Below are 24,529 nucleotides of genomic sequence, written 5' to 3' on the forward strand. Positions count from 1 at the left end.
TTGGATCTATAGACACTTATAGATCCAAAGAGGAGAACATTTGTTCAAAAGGAAATGCACCTGACATGACAAGTTTAGCTGAGGTTTTTAAAGTAGTTAAACTTTACTGTACTCTAAGTTTTAGATGGTTATCACTAAGTAGCTGTGTTCTTTTCCTTTTCACACTCATATATAGAGTCTTACTAAATAGTTTAAATTAGAATTTGCTTGTATGATGATCACATTTTTTTTGCTAATATTAACCCCTAAGGAGGGAGGCAATTGTCCAAGTCCTGAACAAAGAAAAAAAGAAAACTAGAATTTGTGTTTGTTCTCTTATTTTTAGGGGTATCCCTAAATAATATTGCTTTTGGTTGTTGTTTTTTGGGGGAAGTACAAAACAAGCTTTTTTTTTAATATCCTACACATATACCTAAAACAACATTGAAAACACACTAGTGCACAAATAAAAACAAAAACAGCAAAACAAATCATAACAATATACCTAACCTAACCTAACCTAACCATGTGGTGAAACGAACTCATATACTAAACCTTACACCTAACCTTAACATAATACAAATGACCAACATCCCAAGCATGATCAACTTCACACTTAACACACTATAGAAATGATATATGTGTTGCATTTCCTTGGACCTTGATGTTGGTATGGATATTCCAAAGGAAAACTATCAGGGTTTCCTTTGGAATAACCAAACATACATTCTGAATAACACTGCATGTAGAGTCTGATGTCATAAAAAAAAATGTATCCAGAGATTCTTCCATTTTTCTCACACACAATTTATACACAGTGAGGTATTCCCAATGTAATGGGGCAATAGACTGCATATATTTAGTCGTTATCACTCATCAGGTCTATGACAACTTCTTAAGTTACAGAGCATCCTATCTATATATCTCCTTCCAGATGGTCAGTGATACCAAGATAAGCTTCACCAATTACATTGCAAAATTTTATGGCAGAATACAGATGCTTACATCATCAGACAGAAATTTAGTATTATTTATTATATTTCTATTGCATAAGTGACACAAGCTGTCAGTGTAGAACACGGCTGCTAATTTCAATGTCTAAACCTCCTAGAATTATCATGAAAGTGCATTTGGGCTAATAACTAAGACCAGATTCATGTCTCGATGCACCACAGTGCTGGTGCTTTACTACATGAATATAAGATGCAATCATCATTGTATGTTGCAGTTTCAAGAACAATTGGTGTAAACATAGTTCTAGTTCGCCCACATAGCATCCCTGCCACTCAAGAGGCTAGACTGGGTAAGTGCAAGCACAGGGATCATTCATCTTTGCATGTTAACCTGTACAGTATATATGTAGCCCTATTAGAATATTTTATAGAAAATAACATTTTAACATTATAACAATTTCAATTTGATACAGCCTTCTTGCAGGAAACAAGTATGAATATTATTAACACTGTATACAGGTTATAAAATGTTAGAGACCACACATATTGTTAAAACCAACATTTGAATCTAATAATAAATATTAATTTATTACAACCATCTTGGAGGTCAAGATGTTAAAAAGACTTAAGGTAATGACCCCCCACAATAGCACTTGCAAATATTGATAAAAGCAATAGCTAAATGTACAGTCCATGAGTTCTGTTTCCTCTAACTTCTTATAGTGAAGTGAAGTGATGTTGCACAAGTAGTAGCAGGCACATGTAACACATTTACGTAAATGCTGCCGTTGACTACATTAGTGCATGACATATTACTGTGGCACAGATTCGTAACCTAATACAATGTGTGATCAATATGAGTGAAATGAGTGTTGTAGGAAACAACAGCTTGAGTTTTAGCCAAACCTGATTTTATTACCATGCAATTAAGCAAATAACATATAACCTTTTTTTTTTAATTAAATTGAGTAGAGGCTAGTTTTTTTTTATTTTGCTAGGGGGATGTGAAATTACCTATTTTACTTCTTGCTCTTTGTGCAATTCTTGTGACTTTCTTGTGATTCTTGGAATTCACAGATTAAGCCATTAGTTGTAAATGTGAACTGCTGTGTTATATAGGACCAACCAGCCTTCTCATCTCCAATAAGGCATTTTGAGATTGTTGTAGACAGTCTGTCATGGAGTGAGTGAATATTCCCCAGCCTTTTAAGCAAATTGGTGAGGCACTCGTTGACAATGTGCTTTGTTTCGGTCCCACCTTTCTCCTGTTTCTCTCTTTCCTTTGTCTAATCATGATGACTTTCCAGTATTGTGGGTCTCTATGAGATTAAGGTGGCAACTCCTTGATTCTTGATAATAAGCTTAGAGTAACAATACATGAGGCCAAAATGAGAGGACTGCCCAATGTGATGATATTGAGGTGGCTGCACTGCTGCAAAGGGTTGATTGGAGACTAGGGAGAAGATACCATTGCCATTACTTCCTCTTACCAAATCTTTGCTCTCTTCACTCTCTTCCCCAGATGAAGACACAGGAGGATTGTGGGCAGTAGAAGCTAAAATATTATCCTGACGATTACTTTATTTTTAGTTAATTATTACATTCCAAGTAAAGTAAGACTAAATGCAAATGATGGTAGTTTAGAAGTGACATTTATAATAGAAGTGATACTTATTGTATATTCTTGTTCCAGAGGTATTGTTAATAAATTCAAAATGGATTACACCAGGAAGCAATTTCACTTTCTGGATGTGTCATTTCTGTACATAATTTTCTTCTATGTGATGTTGTTTTCATGTACAGGCTTTATTATCATATCTTATCTTGTTTTTAATATTCATTCCAATGTTTTTAAGTTACTCAATGTGTTTTATGGGGATCCCCACACTGTTTACTGCATCCTTAACCTTCTGCTAGCCTGTAACAGGGTAACATTTTTGTAATTTGTGGTTAAACTTACTGAAACCTTGACAACATATAAAGCAACGAGTGTGCATAATATAATTTTAGGCAAACCTGATCATTTGATGCTAATCTTCCATTTTCTTAGACTGTGACAGGCAGAATACAACAATATGCAGTTGGGCTGTTAAAAAAGGTGCTGTGTTTTCTATACACTTTAATGCTAGCTATTCTGGGGGTCATTGTGCATTTATAATGCATTTAATTTTGCCAGAAGTATGGTGCATATGGGCCATGCATAATGTATCTATAGTTAGTGTGTAAGGTCATTGGGTTATCAGTGTATCATCCGTTTATTTTAACACATTTTAAAAACGCTGTATTAAACTCCGTCATCCTATGCCAGTTCTAGACCATGACTGCCCATAATAATATCCCATCACTACATCAACACAAATTCTCTGGCAGGTTAAACCTACGTGATTTTATATGAGCTACATAAGACATCTCAATTTGTCTAAAATCCATTATAACATCAAGCATCTGTCACTGCCCTAAAAAATATCTAATTGAAGTAGCAAACATTCAGAATTACATTAAAAATGTAAAGTTACATGATCTATCATACTGACACTATAGTCAAACAGATGACAACAGTGCACAGTTATGCATTATCTTCACAAATAAACATGTAAATTATTACTTGATGTATAATTTAGAAATATTACAGATTTGTTTATTACTTACATCCGAGTGTTGCTGGTTTTGTTAATTATAACAGACTTCCCAGTCTGATCAACATTATGGTCCATGCCAAAATAAGCAGCAACCCTGTGCACAAGCATCCTTTGATATGATGACATTTGAGGGAATTTTTTATAAAGGTTACTGAAATGAAAGGAAGGCATAAATATTATTTCATACTAATAGAAACATAGAATGTGACAGCAGATAAGAACCATACGGCCCATCTAGTCTGCCCAATTTTCTAAATACTTTCATTAGTCCCTGGCCTTATCTTATAGTTAGGATAGCCTTATGCCAATCCCATGCATGTTTAATTAAACTCCTTTACTGTGTTAACTTCTATTACTTCAGCTGGAAAGCTATTCCATGCATCCACTACACTGTCAGTAAAGTAATACTTCCTGATATTATTTTTAAACCTCCTTACTACCTTTCTTGTGAATGGGCACAACATTTGCTAACTTCCAATCTTCTGGGACTACTCCTGTTAACAATGATTGGTTAAATAAATCTGTTAATGGTTTTGCTAGTACACCACTAAGCTCTTAACGTTGGGTGTATTCGTTGGGTGTATTCCATCGGGTCCCACTGACTTATTTGTCTTTACTTTTGACAGTTGAAATTGAACCGCTTCCTCTGTAAACTCACTTGAAACAAATAATTAATTTATCATTTTTCCTAACTGAGGCCCCTTTCCTTCATTTTCATTTTTAAATACTGAACAAAAATATTAATTGAGGCACTCAGGTAGACCTTAATCCTCTTCTACATACCTTCCTTCTTTTGTTTTTAATCTAACTAATCCATGGTTTACTTTCCTTTTATCAATCATGTATCTAAACAAAAATGTGTCCCCTTTTTTACTGACTGTGCTATTTTCTCTTCTGTTTGTGATTTGGAAGCTCGTATAACTTGCTTAGCCTCTTTCTGCCTAATCTTATAGATCATTCTGTCTTCCTCACTCTGGGTTTTTTTTATAATTACCAAATGCTAACTTTTTGTTTTTTACTATTTTGGCCACATCTGCGGAGTACCACAGTGGTTTCTTGAATTTTTTTTTGCTTTTACTGACAAGCATAATGCGATTTTCTGTTGCCTTCAGCAGTGCAACTTTTAAATAATCCCATTTCTCTTGGACTCCATTTAAATTGCTCCAGTCTGATAATGACTCCTTTACACATATTCTAATTTTAGAAAAGTTTGTTTTTCTAAAGTCTAAAACTTTTGTTTTTGTGTGGTGTGACTCAGTCACTGTTCTTATATTAAACCACACTGACTGATGATCACTGGATTCTAAACTTTCACTTACAGTAATATCTGATACCAAATCTCCATTTGTTAACACTAAATCTAGTATGGCCTCTTTACGAGTTGGCTCTTTAATGACTTGTTTTAGAGATAATCCCAGCAGGGAATTTAGAATATGTGTGCTCCTGGTACAAGCAGCTATTTTGGTTTTCCAGTTCATATCTGGAAGATTAAAGTCTCCCATGATAATAACTTCACCCTTCGTTGTCATTTTAACTATTTACTCAACTAGTAGTTTATCTAACTGTTCTATTTGTCCAGGGGGCCAGTCCTGTAAATCACACCTACACGAGTTACTGTGTGATTACCAAATTCTAACGTAATCCAAACAGACTCTATGCTCACCTCACTAACTTTTATGCTATCCTTAACATACAGGGCCACCCCTCCCCCTTTCTTGCCTTCCCTGACTTTTCTATATAAAGAGTACCCTGGTATTGCTATGTCCCAGTCATTTTTCTCATTATACCATGTCTCAGTAACAGCGACTAAATCTACATTATCAGTTGCCATTATTTCAGGGATCTTATTCCCTAAACTGTGAGCTTCAGTAGACATTACTCTAAGCTTATCATTTTTTAACACACTTGCTACAGGCACCTTCTGTCCTTGTTTTGGGGGGCAAGTGGATTGATGTTTTATCACCCTTTTGCGCCCCCCCCCCCCCCCCTTCTAGTTTAAATACATACAAACAAAACCTCTGAATTGCTCACTGAAAACATCTTTTTTGTACAGTTTATTTCCATTCCAAACAGAGCTACCATGAGAAATTAAGCCAAATCCTTGCTCCTGACAGCATTCACCAAGCCACAAGTTAAAGTCCCTAATACGCATCTGCCTGTTGTTCCGAGTGTTATGCACAGGCAGAACTTCAGAGAATGACAGTGTGGAAGCAACCTGTCGTATATCATTGGCGAAAACACTAAAAACGTCCTTTACCGCAAGAGCCGCGAGCGCATTCAGCCAGTCTCATAGGAAAGCATTTTCAATGCTTACCTATGGACGCTGGCATCTTCTCATTGTGAAAATCACAGTGAGAAGCGCGGAAGCACCTCTAGCGGCTGTCAGGGCCGGACATGTAGAAATGTAGCACAAAATAGATAGCATCTGAATTCTTCAAATTTAAATATATGGCCTAAATTGTAAAATTTACACTTTAGTGAATAACTCTGTCATTGACATAAAATAAAGTGAACTAACTATGATGATCTCTAAAAAAAAAAAAAAAAAAACTTACTTGGTGTCATTGATAAAATCAATAATTTCCTGTTCCATTTTCAGTAAAATCATTCTGTCCCTGCCAAACATGAAAATAATGTTTAAGTAATTTGAGGTAACACATTTGAGGTTTTTCACTTAACTCGGAGTTGTAGCAATTGTAGCAAGAACAAAGTTCTGTGTTTAGTGTAAAACGATAGCTTAAGTCTGAAGCCTTATTGTAGAGAAAAAACATATATTGACTTTATTGAAAGCTTTATAAGAAAACCAATCCATTTAATTATGGGTATATGCAGCACTCAGCAAAAATTGCTAACTCATTTTAAATGTCCTATTGTTTCAGAACGCTAAGAACTTAAATAGCTTTTTTTAAAATAAGCAGTTAAATGTTACATCTGTTAGTATGAAAATCCAATGCATATTTTAGATAGAATACAAAGTCCAATATATAATTAAATAAATGATCAACTACCTTGGATTATTCTTTAAAGTGTTAATCAGAAAATCATGAAGATCTATGCCAGTGGAATCTGTATACTCTTGGCTACATTCTAGAAAAAAAAGGAAGACAAAGAAACACAATTCAGTTGCAGAAGAGATTGCTTCAAGTTCATTAACCTGCTCAAACAGACACCTTTGATTATGTGAACAACCACAACTTCAAATGTAAATTTTTTTTTATCTAATACTTAATTTTGCAAAAAGAGAGAACATGGGTGTAGGAACCCCAAACAAAATCTGGGGTAGCAATTTAATTTTATAGTCATAAATATACATAATGATATAAAGAGTAGGTGTAATTACTAAGCAGTAAACAGAATTGCAAATCTCAAAATTTAGACCATAATAGTTGAAATGCATAAACTATATTTCCAACTCTTAGTTTGCAATAGAATGTATACGACCAAGCCAATCAATGCTGTCCAAATGTGACTTTCACAATACCAATATGCTTAGAAGTTGCTCGGTCATGAGTGTCCAGTTGACCCTCATTTTGTTTCATACCACTTATAAATAATTTGATACAGAAACAAGAGAACATGGGAATGCTGATACCATAGCTACTATATTGGGCAGTAGTAATTATGGTGCTTTGAGTGCCCTTTTAATATTTTAACCTCTTGGTTAGATGTTTACATTGCTTCACTTTTGCTACTCTCTTCCTAGATTAAATTTGGTAACTTTTTTAAACATTTATTTAAGCAAATATACAATATTGCTGAAGACTATAAAAGCTTGTGCCCAGTTTCACTTTCTTCCATTTGGACTTATAGAATAAAAAAAAAAAAAAAAAATACATGTCAATATTATTATGATAATATACACATTAGAGAGACTAGTTTTGTGATATCTTCAGATTAAACATGGACTAGCTATAATGCGCAATGCCTTAAGCATTGCTAGCAGAGGGTTTTGTGGGCTGAAGTTTTAGTTGTGGGACTCTTTAGCCCCAGATCTTTACAGGTAGTGGAGCGGGCTGGAGTATATTCGCTATATTAGCCTCTTGATATATTAAGAATGATCATTAGCATCATGTTCCACAAGGTTACTAAAGGGGAGCAAGTGGTGAGCCCTAGGTAATTGTGGGGAGAATGTTCTGGGGAACTTTTCATGCAACTACACAAATACTGTTTATGTGTTATGCAGATGAAAATGAAAACTTAATTCCAGTATCTTCACAAAAGTGGCACCACTACCATGCTATGACCTGGCTCCAACTGTCAGAATATAGTACTCCAACATGCAGAATACCACATCAGTCTAGACTAAGGTAATAGTACTGAGCGAATTACCAGTTCTTAGAATGGCCAGGCTGACCGCAAGGTAAATAGAGGAATTATAAACAGTAAAGTCAATATCAGGATAACAGAGGTGCAGAGAATTGAGTAGACTAGCTGTGGTCAGGATTACAGGGAAAAGGTCAAGAAATAAGCTAAGGTCAATGTCAGAAAATCAGAAAACACAGAATATAACACACATATTTGGAACCACAACAGGAAAAAGCCTACAGGGTTTACTGATTAGTACACATCACCCCTGCAACCTAAAAAAATGCAGGAACGAGGTTTCAGGAATGACATGAAGAATGAAGACTAGAAATGACTTATCTTTTATTATTTTCATTAATAGAAGCACACTGCGAGCAGGTAGCATCCAACATGCTGCCCAGAGGAAGCCTTCAAACTTCAGTATCCTGATTGTAACTGTCCCAAAGTAATTATTTTTATACCTGCTTCACTGATGGACCCAGCAATGTGAACAAAAGTGATTAATTATTGGGTTTGACAGTTACCACACTCTACGACCACACAAGCACCCATTGAGAGGTACAGATCGTGTTTCCCATATTGCTTCATAGTTCATCTGTAAGAGGACCTCTCACTTCCCAGGATTTTTTATATTGTGTTTACCTAATGCAATGTATTTTTTTTTTTTTTTGCTGTACAAAACAATGTGATTTAAGCAAAAAAAAAAAAAAACAAATTTCGGTCCAAATTTTACTGGTTACTGAGAAGTCACAGGTTATAGACCATATAATTGGGAAAATAAGTTAGTGTAGTAATGAGGTAGAAAACAGAGAAAGGTTGCGCCAAAGTTAAAAATAATCAGTAAAAACTATACAACAATAAAAATAATAATAATAGTAAATAAGTTCCAATGTGTGTCAGAAGGTCAAATGGTTTTAGTCTCTAATTCCGCTGTGGGGGTGAGTTCTCTTGTTGTAATGGTTCACACCGTCTCGTGATATGGAAGACACAAGAAGAGAGGACCAATCGTGCGGAGTGTATTACAGTAAACGTAGTAGTATTAAATCATATGTATTTCACTCACATTTAGATGAGCTATAGCCAGCTCTGGGTTTGTAGGCATATAGCGGAATAATCCCCGCTTACAGGATGTGTTGGTGCTTGTCCTCCAGGGGTTTGGTCCAACTTTCAGAAGAAGAAGATAAAAACAGCAGATAGTGCTCTCTGATGGTATTTTTGGGGTGATGAATAAAATAAGATAAAATATACTCACAAAAGAAGTGCAGGTCTCACTGCACTTTTTGGGTAGCGTTAGTGGTATAATCCCCACTTCAGGATATATAGTATAAAAATGCCAGGAAAGATAGTTGAAATAATAAAAATTATAGTTGTGTATAAAAAATGATAATGGTGCATATATCTAACCAAAAAATCATTCATTATTTTAAAACACAATATAAAATAACCATAACGCGTTTCACCGCTGGGGCTTTATCAAAATGGTATAACATATATCCTGGCACATGAATAGTATATATAGGTACACTAGTACTTTAAAAAATGGCGCCAAAATGACATCATAGTTTGGTGGCCAATCAGAATCATACACTGTACATTTAGAAACGGATTTAAAATTGAGTTTAAAATTTAAACCAAAGGAGTGTATCTTTAATAAAACGTTTGTTTTAGTCATATCTGATCGTTATTTTTTAAAAACGAGGTTTAGAACTTCAGAGGAATAAAGTTTTAAAAATCGCACGTCACGTGACCCGCACAGCACCATGGGTAATGTAGTGCGTCGGTCACGTGATCGGCTTCTGCAAAGTGGGGAGGTCTTGTAGGCAATGCTGACGTCCAGTGAGTGGGCGGCACCTATTGCATGAGGGGCGGATCGTGAAACAACACGTGACCCGCGGCCAGTAGGAGGATGTAGTTTAGCGCGCCCTTTCGTTAGTAAATTCATTTAATCATTCATTTATTTACCTCCTCAACCAACTTTTATACATATTTAAATATGTCTTTTCCGAGAACTATCAGTCTATAATGATTTACTAACGAAAGGGCGCGCTAAACTACATTTCCCATGCGCCCTTTCGCCGATCTGCCGATCACGTGACCCGCGTGCCATCCTCCTATTGGCCGCGGGTCACGTGTTGTTTCACGATCCGCCCCTCATGCAATAGGTGCCGCCCACTCACTGGACGTCAGCATTGCCTACAAGACCTCCCCACTTTGCAGAAGCCGATCACGTGACCGACGCACTACATTACCCATGGTGCTGTGCGGGTCACGTGACGTGCGATTTTTAAAACTTTATTCCTCTGAAGTTCTAAACCTCGTTTTTAAAAAATAACGATCAGATATGACTAAAACAAACGTTTTATTAAAGATACACTCCTTTGGTTTAAATTTTAAACTCAATTTTAAATCCGTTTCTAAATGTACAGTGTATGATTCTGATTGGCCACCAAACTATGATGTCATTTTGGCGCCATTTTTTAAAGTACTAGTGTACCTATATATACTATTCATGTGCCAGGATATATGTTATACCATTTTGATAAAGCCCCAGCGGTGAAACGCGTTATGGTTATTTTATATTGTGTTTTAAAATAATGAATGATTTTTTGGTTAGATATATGCACCATTATCATTTTTTATACACAACTATAATTTTTATTATTTCAACTATCTTTCCTGGCATTTTTATACTATATATCCTGAAGTGGGGATTATACCACTAACGCTACCCAAAAAGTGCAGTGAGACCTGCACTTCTTTTGTGAGTATATTTTATCTTATTTTATTCATCACCCCAAAAATACCATCAGAGAGCACTATCTGCTGTTTTTATCTTCTTCTTCTGAAAGTTGGACCAAACCCCTGGAGGACAAGCACCAACACATCCTGTAAGCGGGGATTATTCCGCTATATGCCTACAAACCCAGAGCTGGCTATAGCTCATCTAAATGTGAGTGAAATACATATGATTTAATACTACTACGTTTACTGTAATACACTCCGCACGATTGGTCCTCTCTTCTTGTGTCTTCCATATCACGAGACGGTGTGAACCATTACAACAAGAGAAGTCACCCCCACAGCGGAATTAGAGACTAAAACCATTTGACCTTCTGACACACATTCGAACTTATTTACTATTATTATTATTTTTATTGTTGTATAGTTTTTACTGATTATTTTTAACTTTGGCGCAACCTTTCTCTGTTTTCTACCTTGTATTCCTTGTATAGAGGGTTAGAGGGTTACCCTCTATAAGGTCGCTGCCTGTCCAATATATTATTAGCGCTAACCTACACCCCTTTTTCTTTTAGTGTAGTAATGAGTAATTAAAATTGGGAAGACCTGCTGTGGGCTAGCCTACCTGACATACTTGCCAATTTGTGTGAAAATAATGGAACATATGATATAGTATTGACTTTCCTAATAATCAGATACTAGCTACTTCAGTACAGGGGTAAATAAAAAAAAAGCTACAAATGCTAGAAAAGTCATCATCGCTGAGGATCACATTTTTATGGGACAGAATGCTTTAAGGAACCCAAGGATGTGCGTGAAGGCTACATTTGAGGTTTTGATCAGGTAGGTTAATTTTAAACATGTGTAAGTAAGGATCTGTAGTAGAGATAAGTTAACACAGAAAACAGGAACTCTATACTTGACTCAAGTGTAATAATGAAGTATACAGCTTTCTCAGTGCTACATTGTTCCACCATTAAAAAGTAGGCACAGAATTGGTATCACCTGGAGTTGGTATAATGCTTATGAGTGGGTAGCTAAATTCAGACGTTGTGAATTTTTAGCAAAATCAAAGTAAATAGGAATCGTTATGTTTAGTTGTAAAACTTGAATGAAACCTTTAAACTATAAACAGCTGACTTCCAGAAACTCTATAACATGGTCAAAATTGTTGTTTGTAGGCGTGAAAACCCAATGTCAAAGAAATGTGACAAGTTAAGGTGCCTTTAGCTAGTCTATAGGCAGATCAATAAGGTAGGTGTAGATGAAAAGTGGTAAAAAGAAGTAAAAGAATGTAAGACACTTAAAACAGTATCTGTGATGCTAACTGCAAGGGAGTGGCTTCTGCAATAGGGTAATCTCAGAAAAAAATTAATCTCAGAAACAATTTCAAGTCAATGACAATGTAAACTCTGTGATAAACATGAACTCTGTAAACATGTGCCAGTTATAAGTGAGCTTATGACCTCTGTGATAAAGACCACGTTCGAAAAAGAAACAAAATAAGAAATTGATGATTGTGTGACTTATGTAATCTCGGTAATAATAGGAACTTATGAGCGTGCACTATTAAAAAGAGGATACCTAGTGACTAATGACGATTTGACGAGTGTGGGGCCTCTGTCAGAGGAAGGTAAGAACAAAATACAATTTGATGAGTGCATGTTCTCCTTGATTGTGGAAGCTGGGAACTAATTATATTTTGGTGACTAATTACCAAAATGTGATGAGTATGTGACCTCTGCGATAGAGGAAGTTCAGTAACAAGATAACCCATAGATAAATGCATGACTTTACATTAGAGGAAGCTCAGAACAAAATACCAATTTGATGAAGTTCAGATAGAAATGTGAGTTTGATGGTAGAGAAAGCTTAGTAGTCAAATACCAATTTCATGAGTGCTTGACCTTTGCTAAAGGAAGCTTGGAACAACAACAAAAAATAGTTGAGCAGGTTCTCCTTGATTGAGGAAGCTCAGTACTAATTATAATTTGATGAGCATGTGTCCTTTGTGAAAGTGGATGCTCAGTGACTACTTAACAAAATTTGATAAGCATGTGACCTCTGTTACAGAGGAAGCTCAGTAACAAGTTAGCCTCTAAATCAAGAAACTAGAAAAAAAATACAAATTTGATGAGCACGTGCCCCTTTTTATAGAGGGTGCTCAATGACTAATTACCAAAATTTGCTGAGTGCGTGACCTCTGTTATAGAGGAAGCTCAGTAAAAAGTTAGTCACTAGATGAGGAAGCTAGGAACAAAATTCAAATATGATGAGCATGTGTCCTTTTTGATAGAGGAAGCTCAGTGCCAGTTATATTTTACTAAGCACATTTCATCTCTGAAAGAGAACGCTCATTGACTAATTACAAAAATTTGCTGAGTGCGTGACCTCTGTAATCGAGGAAGCTCAGTAACAAAGATTACTTTGATGAGCAATTGTTTCCTGTTAAAGAGGATGCTCAGTGACTAATACCAAATATGATGAGCACACGATAGAGAAACCTCAGTAACAAGATGACAAATAGATGACTTTGTGACCTCTCTTATACAAAACTCTGAACAAAGTCCTGCGGTAGCCCAATACCAATTTAATGAGCATGTGTTCTCTTTAAGAGTAAACTAGGAACAAAACACAAAGTTGATGAGCAAGTGTACTCCGTGACAGACAGAGGAAGCTCGGTAACAAATATTACTTTGATGAGCATGTGACGTCTTAGATAGAGGAAGCTCAGTAATAAGTACGAAATAGATGAACACGTAACCTCTGTCAGAGGAAGCTCGGGACAATATGCAAATTTCCTGAGTGCATGACCTCTGTGAAAGAGGCAGCTGAGCAACAAATATGAATTTGATATGAGAGCGTCCTCTGTAACTTAGGAGGCTCAGTGACTAATAGCAGTTTGACAAAAGCTTGACTTAATAAATCTAAATTTGATAAGCACGTGCACTCTACAACAGCTCAGAACATAATACAATCTAGATGAGCGCGTGTCCTCCGTGATAGAGGAACCACTGCAACAAATATGAATTTGATGAATGCATGTTTTATGTGAAAGATGATGCTCAGTAACTAATACCGATTTTAATGAATGTGAGAGCCCTGTGATAAAGGAAGCTCAGTAACCAATATGAATTGGAGAAATAAAAAATACAAATTTGGTGAGTGTGTGACCCCTGTAGAAAGCTCAAAATAACTAGCTATTTGATAAGTACATTACCTCTGCTAAAGTGAAAGCTTAGTAACAAAATGTGAGCATGTGTCCTCTGTAACGGGGGAATCTTAGTAACATAAATTAAATTAAATGAGAGCAAGAGAGGAAGCTCGGTAAACAGTTTTATGAGTGAGTGATTTCTGTGTTAGAGGAAACTCCACAGTAAATGAAGAGAAAGCAAAGGAACCAATTGATGAGTGCTTGAGTGCTTAACCTCTGTTGAGGAAGCTCAGGAACAAAATACCAGCTTTGTAAGAAACCAAATTAATGAGCTCATTCATGAATACCAATTTTTTGAAAAAAAAATGTTTTGCTGTGCAAAGGTTAACAGGCAGCCCTGCGTCACAATAACATTTACAGGCAGTTAAAGCAGACAAGATCATGACATGAGATATTACTTTACAATTTTTAAATTAATAAAACATGCTTATGCAGGGTATGTCAGTGGATGGGTAAGTAGTTATAGCATTAAAACAGGATACGTATACTGACAATTAGGTACAAGAGACATAGCTTATATAAGATAGAGGCGGGTTGTAGGCAAGGCAATGCAATTTTTGATTAAACAAACTTAAAGACCAACTTTTGAACTGAAAAGTAGATTTATAACAGGAGTCCTCCAATTAAGACTAGAGCTGTAATTTCATCTGTGCCGGCGTGATCACGGTGGTGTATCATAAGGCAACCTGATTTGTCTACCCTCTCATTCTATGCCCAGCCTGTGGGGAGAGTGTTTGTCACTATTCATTAGGTGAGTAGCAGACAGGTACACCCTAGGTGAAAGTGAGATGCTGTGATGCATCTGAGTGCCACATGTTCTCCTGCATAGAGATCTGCCAGCCAGGGGGGCTGTGATTGTCAGAGTCCAGTACTCTCAGGCCCGGGCCAGCTTCCCTTTGCTATATGCTTTCTTCTGGGCTTTACATACCCCAGTAGAGTAACTGGCACGAGTGTCCTCGGTGATCGCTGCACCGTGAGTGGGCTCTGCCGATCTGTCTTAGCGTGTGAAGGCTCTGAATCCATAGCTGTCTGTGCAAGCAAGTCTGTGGAGGTGCAGAGACGGCTGTGTGCTGTTCCGATTGTTGTGTACCCTGCTGCCGTGTGGCCAGTTTTGCCCAGAATCTATCGAAAATCTGATCTAACCGGGCTAGAGTAGCGGTAATGTAGGCCTCGGCTGAGGGACTGCTCTTGTTCTCCGCCATCTTGGGCGCCGAACAGCACCACCGCACAGGATGACATTGGGTGAGGCGCTGGAGAACCTCCTAGGACCAAGATGACCCGCGCCAGTCCAAAGGGGGGGGGGGGGAGAGTACAGATGTCCATTGTGAGTAGCAGGATTTGGTGCCTGAAGAACAGCCGTCTCTCCGACACCTGATGCGCTGGTAGGCCTCAGTAAGTTGAAGACCGGCAATCCGGACCTGGAAAAACCCAATATCAGTCTAAAACAGATCACTGAGATCCCCTCTCTGTAACCTGTTTGATTTTGCGGTGATATCTGCTGTTTAACTGGAGCTAGGTGTAGATTTTGCGTCTGGAGCCCAGGAGCTTGTGCAGCATGCAACCTTTCAGCTAGCCAGTCAGGCCCCACCCCTCATGAATACCAGCTTGTGAGGTGTGAAATTGAGAACAGTTAAGTTATATATCACAAAACAAGCCCCTTTAACTATGAATTCAATAAAACGTGGAACGAATTGTTGCGAGAAAAAAACAACTGAAGACAAATGCTATGTTCCTGGCAACTTAACATATGTAACCTGCATTTAATTTTCTTTCTTTTTTTTATCATATAAAAAAATCTAACTTGTAATGAATCCGTTAACATCTTGTGCACAAAATACAAACTTAGAACATGACAAATGGCATTTGAGCAGTATTGCCCAGACGGGACTGACAGAAATTGGGAGCAGTTGAAGTCCCAGCATAACGTGAACCAAGCAAGTGGACTATTGAATGAGAGCATAGCTGCCAAAAACAACAGAAGAGCAAGGGGAGAGCACTAGCTACAGCTCAAGCTTTACTCACTTACCAGCCTGCTACAAATGTCCTCCTGTCCTGACACTATACCCCAGAAGTACTGCAGACCGGAAGTGACATCGGCTGAGTTCTTGAGGCATACGCCACAGGGGGATTTAAGGCCACATAAACATCTCCCACACTTACAGGCATTCGACCTTAACATTTATAGTACTCATATTTAGAAAAGGAACAACAAATTCAGGCCAGGCTAAAATTACAAAGGTCTGAGATTTGTGTTGGGTTAATTATTTAAAGTTCTATTAAATTCACACTTTTTTACAGCCATAGTAATCTTAACATTAATAATTTTATGAGCTCATATCCTGTCATAATGATTTGTATCATTTAAATAATAAGTCACTGTCAACTGGTGATGTTTAAAGAAATTCTCCTTTAAAAATTAAGAACAAAGGAGAGAAATACACTCTCTGGGGATGGTACATCCAACATCTAATATCTGACATCTGGAGCAGGAATGAGGACACACCTAACTTTCTCCATCTCTTCCAATTAATTCTGGAACTTGGAAAAATCCTAATTCTTCAACTGAAAACTTTCCTATTTCCTATTTCCAACAATTCTCATTCATACTTGCATTCACAATTCCAAGCCTGAAAGAAATTCTACAAAAAGAAGCTGGCAATTATAACGGGTTTATATAATTAACTAACTTTTACATAAAAGCCGAATATATCTGGGTGAAGGTTGGTCAGGTTCTAACTTAGAAATCATAATTAGATAAGGAATATATGTTTATAAAAACTCCATTCCTGCAGGTGGAATAATTATACAATATATGCACTGGTAATTTGCCCATATTAGAATACTGAACTTTTACCCAGAGATATTTACTTACCTAAAATAGAGATAGTAATCCTTAATTCGGAAAGATCAAATTCTGCACATGGTAAAATCTGTTTAGAATTAGTTTTATTGGATGAGAAGGAATGGTTAAATGATCTGGTATGCGAAAGATTATATTGTCAATTGCAACATAAAAGGGTATCTTGCCCATGAGAATTGGAGCCAATAGTGAGAAGTTAACTCACTGGCAGCTAAAAGTTTTATTGCTCTATGGTGCGCTGTTGTGAGACAGATGCTGTGAAAGCTCTGTAAAGGAATTTCAAACTGATGCTATGTAAGGAATTGCATCATTGTTTTAAAAGTGAAGTGTATTGTCATAAATCTTGTGGAAAACTGCATACATGTAGATATAGCTGTTGCTATTTAGCTGTCTGTAAATTGTGTTAAATCACTGCCATATTGTATAATTATGTGATACCTAAATATTCACTGATTATTGTCACGCATATTATTATTATCATTGTCACAATAAATTATATTTTTAAAATTAGTTTGTGATTAATGTGTGAAATATAAATTCTCTAATAAATGTACACCAGGGTCAAGAATAGTTAAAAATAGTGGGTAGCCCTTAGCTTTAAATTAATTAAGGGAAACAGAGCCAATATATAAATTGTTGATATAATAAAAATTATTAAATACATTTTTGATAATTTTTATGAAAAAAATATTTTTAATATTTATCATCCCATAAATATTCTCGCATAAGTAATAATAACAATTAGGTAGTTTCAGCGAATATCATGCATTTAGAATTCACTAAAATATTTAATATCGTTTTATACAAATGGATGTGCTACAATACAGATTACATTGGACAAAACTGATCAGCTGAGTATTGTCCTGGTCTTCTTGTCTTTGATATATTGTCTAATATATGGATTAACAACATTACGGTGGGAATTGAAATGCATACACCATATAGGCTGTAAAGTCTGAAAAGGATGTACTCTCTGCAGTGAAGTTTGGACAAGTTTGGAATTTGGGCAATCAAGTGGCAGATGAGATTCAATGTAGGCAAAAGCAAAATGATAAACTCTGTGAACAACTTTCAATACATATGTGTCTACCATATATATATATAGGCACCTGTTTTAAAGAAGGATATTATGGCCCTAAAAAAAGTGCAGAGGTGGGCTACAACATTAATAAAAGGAATGGAACATTTTAGCTATGAAAAAAAGGTTAACAAATTTAAACCTCTTTAGTTTAGAAAAACATTGCCTCAGAGGGGATATGATAACATTAATCAAATATGTCCAGGTTTAATACAAACCACTGTGTAGAAATCTATTCATAAAAAGGACTATATATAGAACACAAGGTCACGCGTTTAGACTGGAAGAAAGAAGATTTAGTCTAATGCAAAGGAAATATTTTTTTATTGTAAGAACAATAAGGATGTGGAAGAAGTGGTTTTAGCAGAGTCAGTACAGATGATTAAACAGCAACTAGATACATAATTGCAAAAATATAATATTCAATAGTATCATTTTTCATCTGTAGGGTAATAGCTTCTTAATAAATCTGACTGTCATTCTGGGGTGAAGAGGGAATTTATTTCCTAGTTTGTTGCAAAACTGGAAGTGCTTCAAACTGTTTATATATATATATATATATATATGTAGCAATAAGAGATGCACTCTTAGGTCTTTATAAATAATCAGTTGGTATTTATTCAAACAAAGTTACATCATCAGATATATATTTTTTTGCATATATATATATATGTGTGTGTGTGTGTGTGTGTGTGTGTGTGTGTGTGTGTGTGTGTGTGTAAAATGTCCATAGTTAGTTAATTGTATTTTACAATACAATGGTATAGCTCACTACAGTGCAAATAAAAACAAAAACAAAACTGTTCTTAAAAAGAAGAGAAGGGGTCTACTAAATAAAAAAATGAAATATATAATGTTGAAGGGCAAAAATATTGCATTTGCTAAACCCATAAGGAATCCATAACCCATAAGGAATCTTGGGCTAGAGAATATAGAAACCAAAGGATCTAATACAAATAACTGTTTTGTAACATGTCAGAATAAAACTAAGAATACATAGTCATTAATTGAAACTTGAAGAAAGGACAGTTCAAATAAAGCAGCCAAAAGGGTTGAACAATAAGTAAGAAAATAATTAAACCAACAGACCTCATGCTGACATATTAACTACATATATATTAACCCGTCACTACCAATAATTTCCTGTTTAAAAAGAATATCAGCATAGCATTTGTTTTAAATATAAGATGCACATACTACATATAAATATAGTATAAAATAAAAATAGTATGTATAGGTTCATGTTCAGATATACTGTTGCAATCAAAATTATTCAACCTACATTGAAAATCAGGTTTATTGTCAAACTTTACAGACTTTCAGCTATTTGTAATGAGCAAAATAACAAAAAGCATAAGCGATTGTTTCAAGTGCTTTCCCGAAATTCAACTGAAAAGGCAACTTATAATGATTTCTCCAGTCTCAAAAATATTCAGCCCCTTTATGGTGAGCATCTTTAGTACTCAATTTTGCTGTTATGATCTGCTGCAAACGAGATGCATAGCCAGATATTAGCTCACGAGCAATGGCCTCCAGTTCAGTAATATTCTTGGGTTTGCATGCTGCAACTTCTTCAAATCCCACTAGATAATTCCTATGGGGTACAAGTCAGGTGACGGCCCATTTAGAATTCACTAAAATAATTTTACTAACAATTCTTTTCTGTTTTAAAAATATCTGCATAGAATTTATTTAAAAAATAAGATGCATGAACTACACATAAATATTCGCTAAAATAGCAATTCTATGGATAAATTGCAACTGGGCTCTACCATTATGGCTCCTTGTGAATTATTGTTACAAACGCTATCCCTTTCACCTGATGGTCAGCATCGGGAAAGCATGAGGAGAAGATGAGAAATTAAAAATTTCTATTTCTCCTTCTTAATTGCAAAATGTGTAATGGGTTTTGCTTTGCCTTAACAGGATTATTATGTAATTTGCTAAAACACAAATTTAAAAGATAACAGAGCATTCTATTTGAAAAAAATGTTAACACAAGTTATAGGTGAGTTTCATTGTTTTATTCAACAATATACATACAGAGATGATGATGCAAATAAATGAAAATCATACATCCTCTGTTTCTTCCACCTTATGGACACTAATTTACCTTTTATCTCAAAGGGTACTACAGTTGGCTGCTAGTCTTTTTAGCAAACATGCTCCAGTTGAAAAGAAACATTGCACTTTACAAATACATATCTGTGTGTCTTTGAGTATATTTTGTGTATCTGGGAGCATGCGCGTGCGTGTTTCTTCTTTTCCAGTACATTGCAAAAGTCAGCTCTTTTATTCTCAGTGTTTTGGATACAATCATCTAAATTTTATCACACCTACATAAGGAGAGGTGAAATAATTTGTCAGCAAAGCACAGGGAAAACACAACAATTTTACCTCTACTGGGATGTTTCATAGAAGCTCAGAAAATCACAGCCATAATCTGTTCAGTATATAGAGTTACAGTATAGAAAAAAAAATGTTATGTGGATGTGTGTAGTATATTCTCCTGTTTAGCCAGAATGTGTTTTGCAAAAGAAACAACAGAGAGTGCAAAAAGGTTAGGACAATTAGGAGAGCATATTTGTCTTTGGAAATTCTGCAGGTGCTTGTTTAGTTAGCAAATATGATCTTAAAAATGTACTTCACTGGGGGTTGAGCTTGCTGTGAACCAGAGCAGATGCACATTTCTGCTCCTTGTTAAATTGCCCAAAAGGGAGTGTATTCGGTAGATATTTGCAACATACCTGCGCAGTCAACATTGCTCTTGAGGGCTGAAATACCATGGGTCATAAAAACAAGAAACCCAAAACGGACTAGGGTTTTCCAGGCCAAGGTATTGGAGACTTGTCCTGAAGCTCTCATAAGGCCATCTGAGACAATATGGCACTCATTTAGGGCTCCTATAATGATTTATCAGTGGACCCAGATGAAGGGGCATCCTACGCCCAAAATTTGTGCTCCTAGCTCCCTATGAAAGAGGATCAGGACCTGATCACCGCAACATTACTTAAAACCATGCTGGCCGAGCTCCATATGAGTATACCGACAGACATAGCTATCTTCAAGAAGGCTATAGAAGGTGCGTCTATGAAAATCGCACAGCTGGAGCTCACACAGCGTCCATGACACCAGGCTCTCCACAGTGGAACAAAAGCTTAACAAGTTCCAGCAGCAATAGCTGACTACTGTGAAAAGAATGGATGCCTTGGAAGACCACAGGCAGAAATCTCAAGATCAGGAGTGTACCTGAGGCAATGGGAATCGCTGATTTACCTCATTTCATTTGGAGGTTATTCCCATCCTTTTATTTTGTTCATCAATTTAAATTTAGTGTTGTTCCAATATTAATTTAGTTATTAGTTTATGATAATATATACATATTTATATTGAATATATTACTATTGTGCTATTTCTCATCACAATCTGTTTTTTGAATCTGAAGGATGCCCATATTTCTAGGTTTTTAATTGGGGGATTCTCTGTTCTATTGCCTTCTAATGCCCCTTATATTCTACCACGTTGTTGGGTAAGTTTTCAATTTACAGTAGATCCATAATCAGCTAGTTAGGACATAGGACATATTCACATGCTCAATTTGAGCCAGAAAATTGAAATTGGTCAAGACATATGACAGAAAAGATTTTTCCTAGGCTTAGTTATCTTGAACAATTGTTCTCCCTTGCACTTTATTGTATTGTACCATATTGTAGGAGCTTTGTAGAACATCCCCAGTGATTGACTACCATAGGATATAGCCTGGCAGATATAGTGTGGTTGAACTACTGATTAGTCAGTTGTTGTTCTGTTCAGATATTTTGAGGATTCTGATTTTTTCATTAGTTTTGTCCAGCTTAGTAATGTTTTTTTTTTCCTTCTTTACGTGTATGTACTGTGACCTGGGGCCATATAACCACACAGTCTGAATGATAGGACCACCACACAAATCGTATTTCTTGTAAATGCAGTATTTTTCTTCTGAGCACTAATTGACAGTTTCTTTTCTAACTGCTGTTGAGCGGTTTACTAGCTTTCAACAATACAAAACATAAATTTTAGAACAGAGCTTTTTCTAATAAATGTTTCCTCTCTCCTTCAGAACATGAAGAAATGCAGTCTCACACACTGCTTGTCCTTCTCCCTGTGAATACAGGGTGATTTCCAACTAGCTGGGTGATCCAGAACTCCTGGACTGGATTGCTCACCTGCTGCACTGCATGTAAACTGTGGAATGGAGCACTGACCCTCCCTTCACTCCAAATGCTCCACCTCAGGAACCCATATTAAATTACAAAATTGCTGTGACCAAAACAGACTGACCTTCTTCCTGGGGCTATTAATTCACATATTCCAATACTTTTGGAGAAATATACAATCCATCCATAATGATGCCTATACATATATAGCTTGAGTATTTTCATAAGTTAATGCTGCTATGGTTTTATGATTATTAAGCATGGCAGCATTTTATTCTCATCCTGAAGTGGTCTGGTTGCCATGCCCCCATCATTTCATACCTGCAGCTGAAAATATAGTAATTCTGCAGAACAGCAATGTTTTATTACAATGTTAAAATAGCTAAAGTGGCTGTCACTTAAACTGCCACTAGAGGCAATTTTTCCGAAACAGCAGAGTAAAACTCATAGAGACCATCTGACTGGCACAATGAAGAATTTTGACATGCGTGAACATGAACCTTTGAAAGCTTTCGTATGGGAAAACACTGGATTGGTTGAGATAATCGAGTTTGGTGATCTAAAAGGTGTTTCCAGCAAGTGCCAAGGAAAATGTAATGCAAGTGCCCAAGTACATGTATTTCAAATGATAATATTATACCTTTGTAAACTAGCTATATTTCACAGTACATTCTTCATTCCTCAGTTCTGTATCATTAATGTATCATGTATGTTTAATCAAACATATAGCTTACTAATTATTACAATTTGTTTGAGTTGTGTTTGTCTCCACTGCACGTAGAGTAAAATTTGTTAATACTGTCATGCCATTAAGTCACATCAAGACTTTATATACATTATATATTAAAGCAACATTAAACTATCTGCCACAACTAAGAGTGTAGTGATTCCTGCCATAAAACATAATTAAGTGTTTCTACTATATGCAATTCACATGTATTTATCAATTTAAATAAATAATTTCAGTCTCCATTTTACCTTTTGAGAGGGACTTGGATTTACATTTTTTCTCTTTGTTTCGATCTTTTTCTTTCTCTGTATCTTCTTTGATATTTATAGTCTCTTGCAAATGGGTATAAATGGAATGCTGAAGATAAGATAACTCCTGGGCAGAAAAAAAAAGATATCTTAGTTATAAGGTAGTTTGATACTGTATATTTAGTTACGGTAACTATGCATTCAATGTTATGATTCTATTATCATTTGTATTGTTTATGGAAAAATAATACAGTTTCTGCCTAAAGGGTCCCACAGATAACTGGAAGACAGTTTCATGTAGGTTCCTTTTGTAGCTTATTGGTTTAAAGTATAATGAGGTACTAAAAAACATAGCAGGCAAAAAATGGTAGGTGGAATAATCTGTCAAGCTAAATATGTTTATATACAATATTGCTGTATTATTTAATTTTATTAGGTCTTTTTTGATGATTAGAAATGAGATGCCATTCACAGATCAGTTCCTAGCGGACAATTGTCCACAGAACAAAGTCCTCATCTCATCAATGTTACTAGAGAATGAAAGTAGTGGATGGACTTTGAAACTGAATGTCCCTCTCACCCTCAGAGGCTGTCCCTCCAGTCCAGAACAGGGCTGAGGCACAATGGAAGGGCAGTGGGGGAAAGCTTGCACTGCCGCTGCCCGTGCAGTACCTGTTCTGTGGATAAATGGAGAACTGCAGTTCCCAGTGCTGTCAATCTGGCACCATTCACGAGCATTAAATTCACTAGAGAAATTTTAGAAAAAAAAAGAATACTTTATGCTTTTATATGCTCTTTCACCATCTGTTTTACATGTATAAACCAACAATGTAAATGACATTCTTTTACATTTTTTATAGTTTGTTATTTAACCTAATTTTAATGTATATATTTTATTAAGGTAATGAAAATTAATAATTATATAAAAAGATATGTTTATGTGCAATTCTGATCAAAACAAATTATGTTGAATGTTTAAATTAACAAAGATTTAGTATCCCATTTATTAAATAAAAGTTTTCACTAGAGTGTATTCATTTTATGCAGAGATCACTGATCATACTATTCTTTACAATTCTGTGATGAGTAGCATGAAATGTAGCCAAAAGCTTTTTTTGTTGTTGTTTTGTTTTGTTTTTTACTGCTGTTTTAATTGAAAAGGTAAATTAAATTCTTTGATTTTGGGATTACAGTGAAAAATAATACTATAGAGTTTATCCTCTAGACACCAATTTGTAGTGTATAGAAAACTGAATTAAAAAAAATTAGGCTAAAAGAGTGAAGTTATAATATAACCAAGACTGGGATTTGTTTTTCCAATTCAGCTATTTTAACCTATGTTTTATTACAATTTCTAATTCACTACAGTTTGATGTTTAGAGGCCCATTTTCACATCGATTTAAAGGGGCAGAAAAAGTGTATTAAAACCCCATAAGCCCAAATAGGGTTTTTAAACAGTAATACCCCCAGGTGCCATAGTCACAGGGCAAGAGGCGGGCAATCAGGCCCCTCCAATAACTCATGGCAAACTCCCTTAAAAAGGAGAGTTAAGAGCACACACAGGATTTGTATCCAAACCTACTGCTT

At 35.8% G+C, this 24,529-nt stretch overlaps 1 protein-coding gene across 4 annotated transcripts in view; it reads right to left on the minus strand.

Moving 5' to 3' along the window:
• ARPP21 (cAMP regulated phosphoprotein 21) overlaps nucleotides 1-24,529 on the minus strand; it is a 306,084-nt gene that overhangs the window by 175,832 nt on the left and 105,723 nt on the right. For 2 of the 4 annotated variants that reach the window (XM_063451961.1, XM_063451960.1), the window contains 5 exons: nucleotides 23,614-23,687; nucleotides 22,942-23,068; nucleotides 6,580-6,658; nucleotides 6,127-6,186; nucleotides 3,582-3,722 (listed from right to left, as the gene is read on the minus strand). In XM_063451961.1, the coding sequence (XP_063308031.1) occupies nucleotides 3,582-3,722; nucleotides 6,127-6,186; nucleotides 6,580-6,658; nucleotides 22,942-23,068; nucleotides 23,614-23,679 (473 nt within the window). In that variant the 5' untranslated portion in view covers nucleotides 23,680-23,687. The remainder of the gene's footprint in view (nucleotides 1-3,581; nucleotides 3,723-6,126; nucleotides 6,187-6,579; nucleotides 6,659-22,941; nucleotides 23,069-23,613; nucleotides 23,688-24,529) is intronic. The other 2 variants (XM_063451958.1, XM_063451959.1) reach the window with 1 other exon arrangement.

The sequence above is a fragment of the Pelobates fuscus genome, chromosome 4 (assembly GCF_036172605.1).
Source record: "Pelobates fuscus isolate aPelFus1 chromosome 4, aPelFus1.pri, whole genome shotgun sequence".
Taxonomy (NCBI): domain Eukaryota; kingdom Metazoa; phylum Chordata; class Amphibia; order Anura; family Pelobatidae; genus Pelobates; species Pelobates fuscus.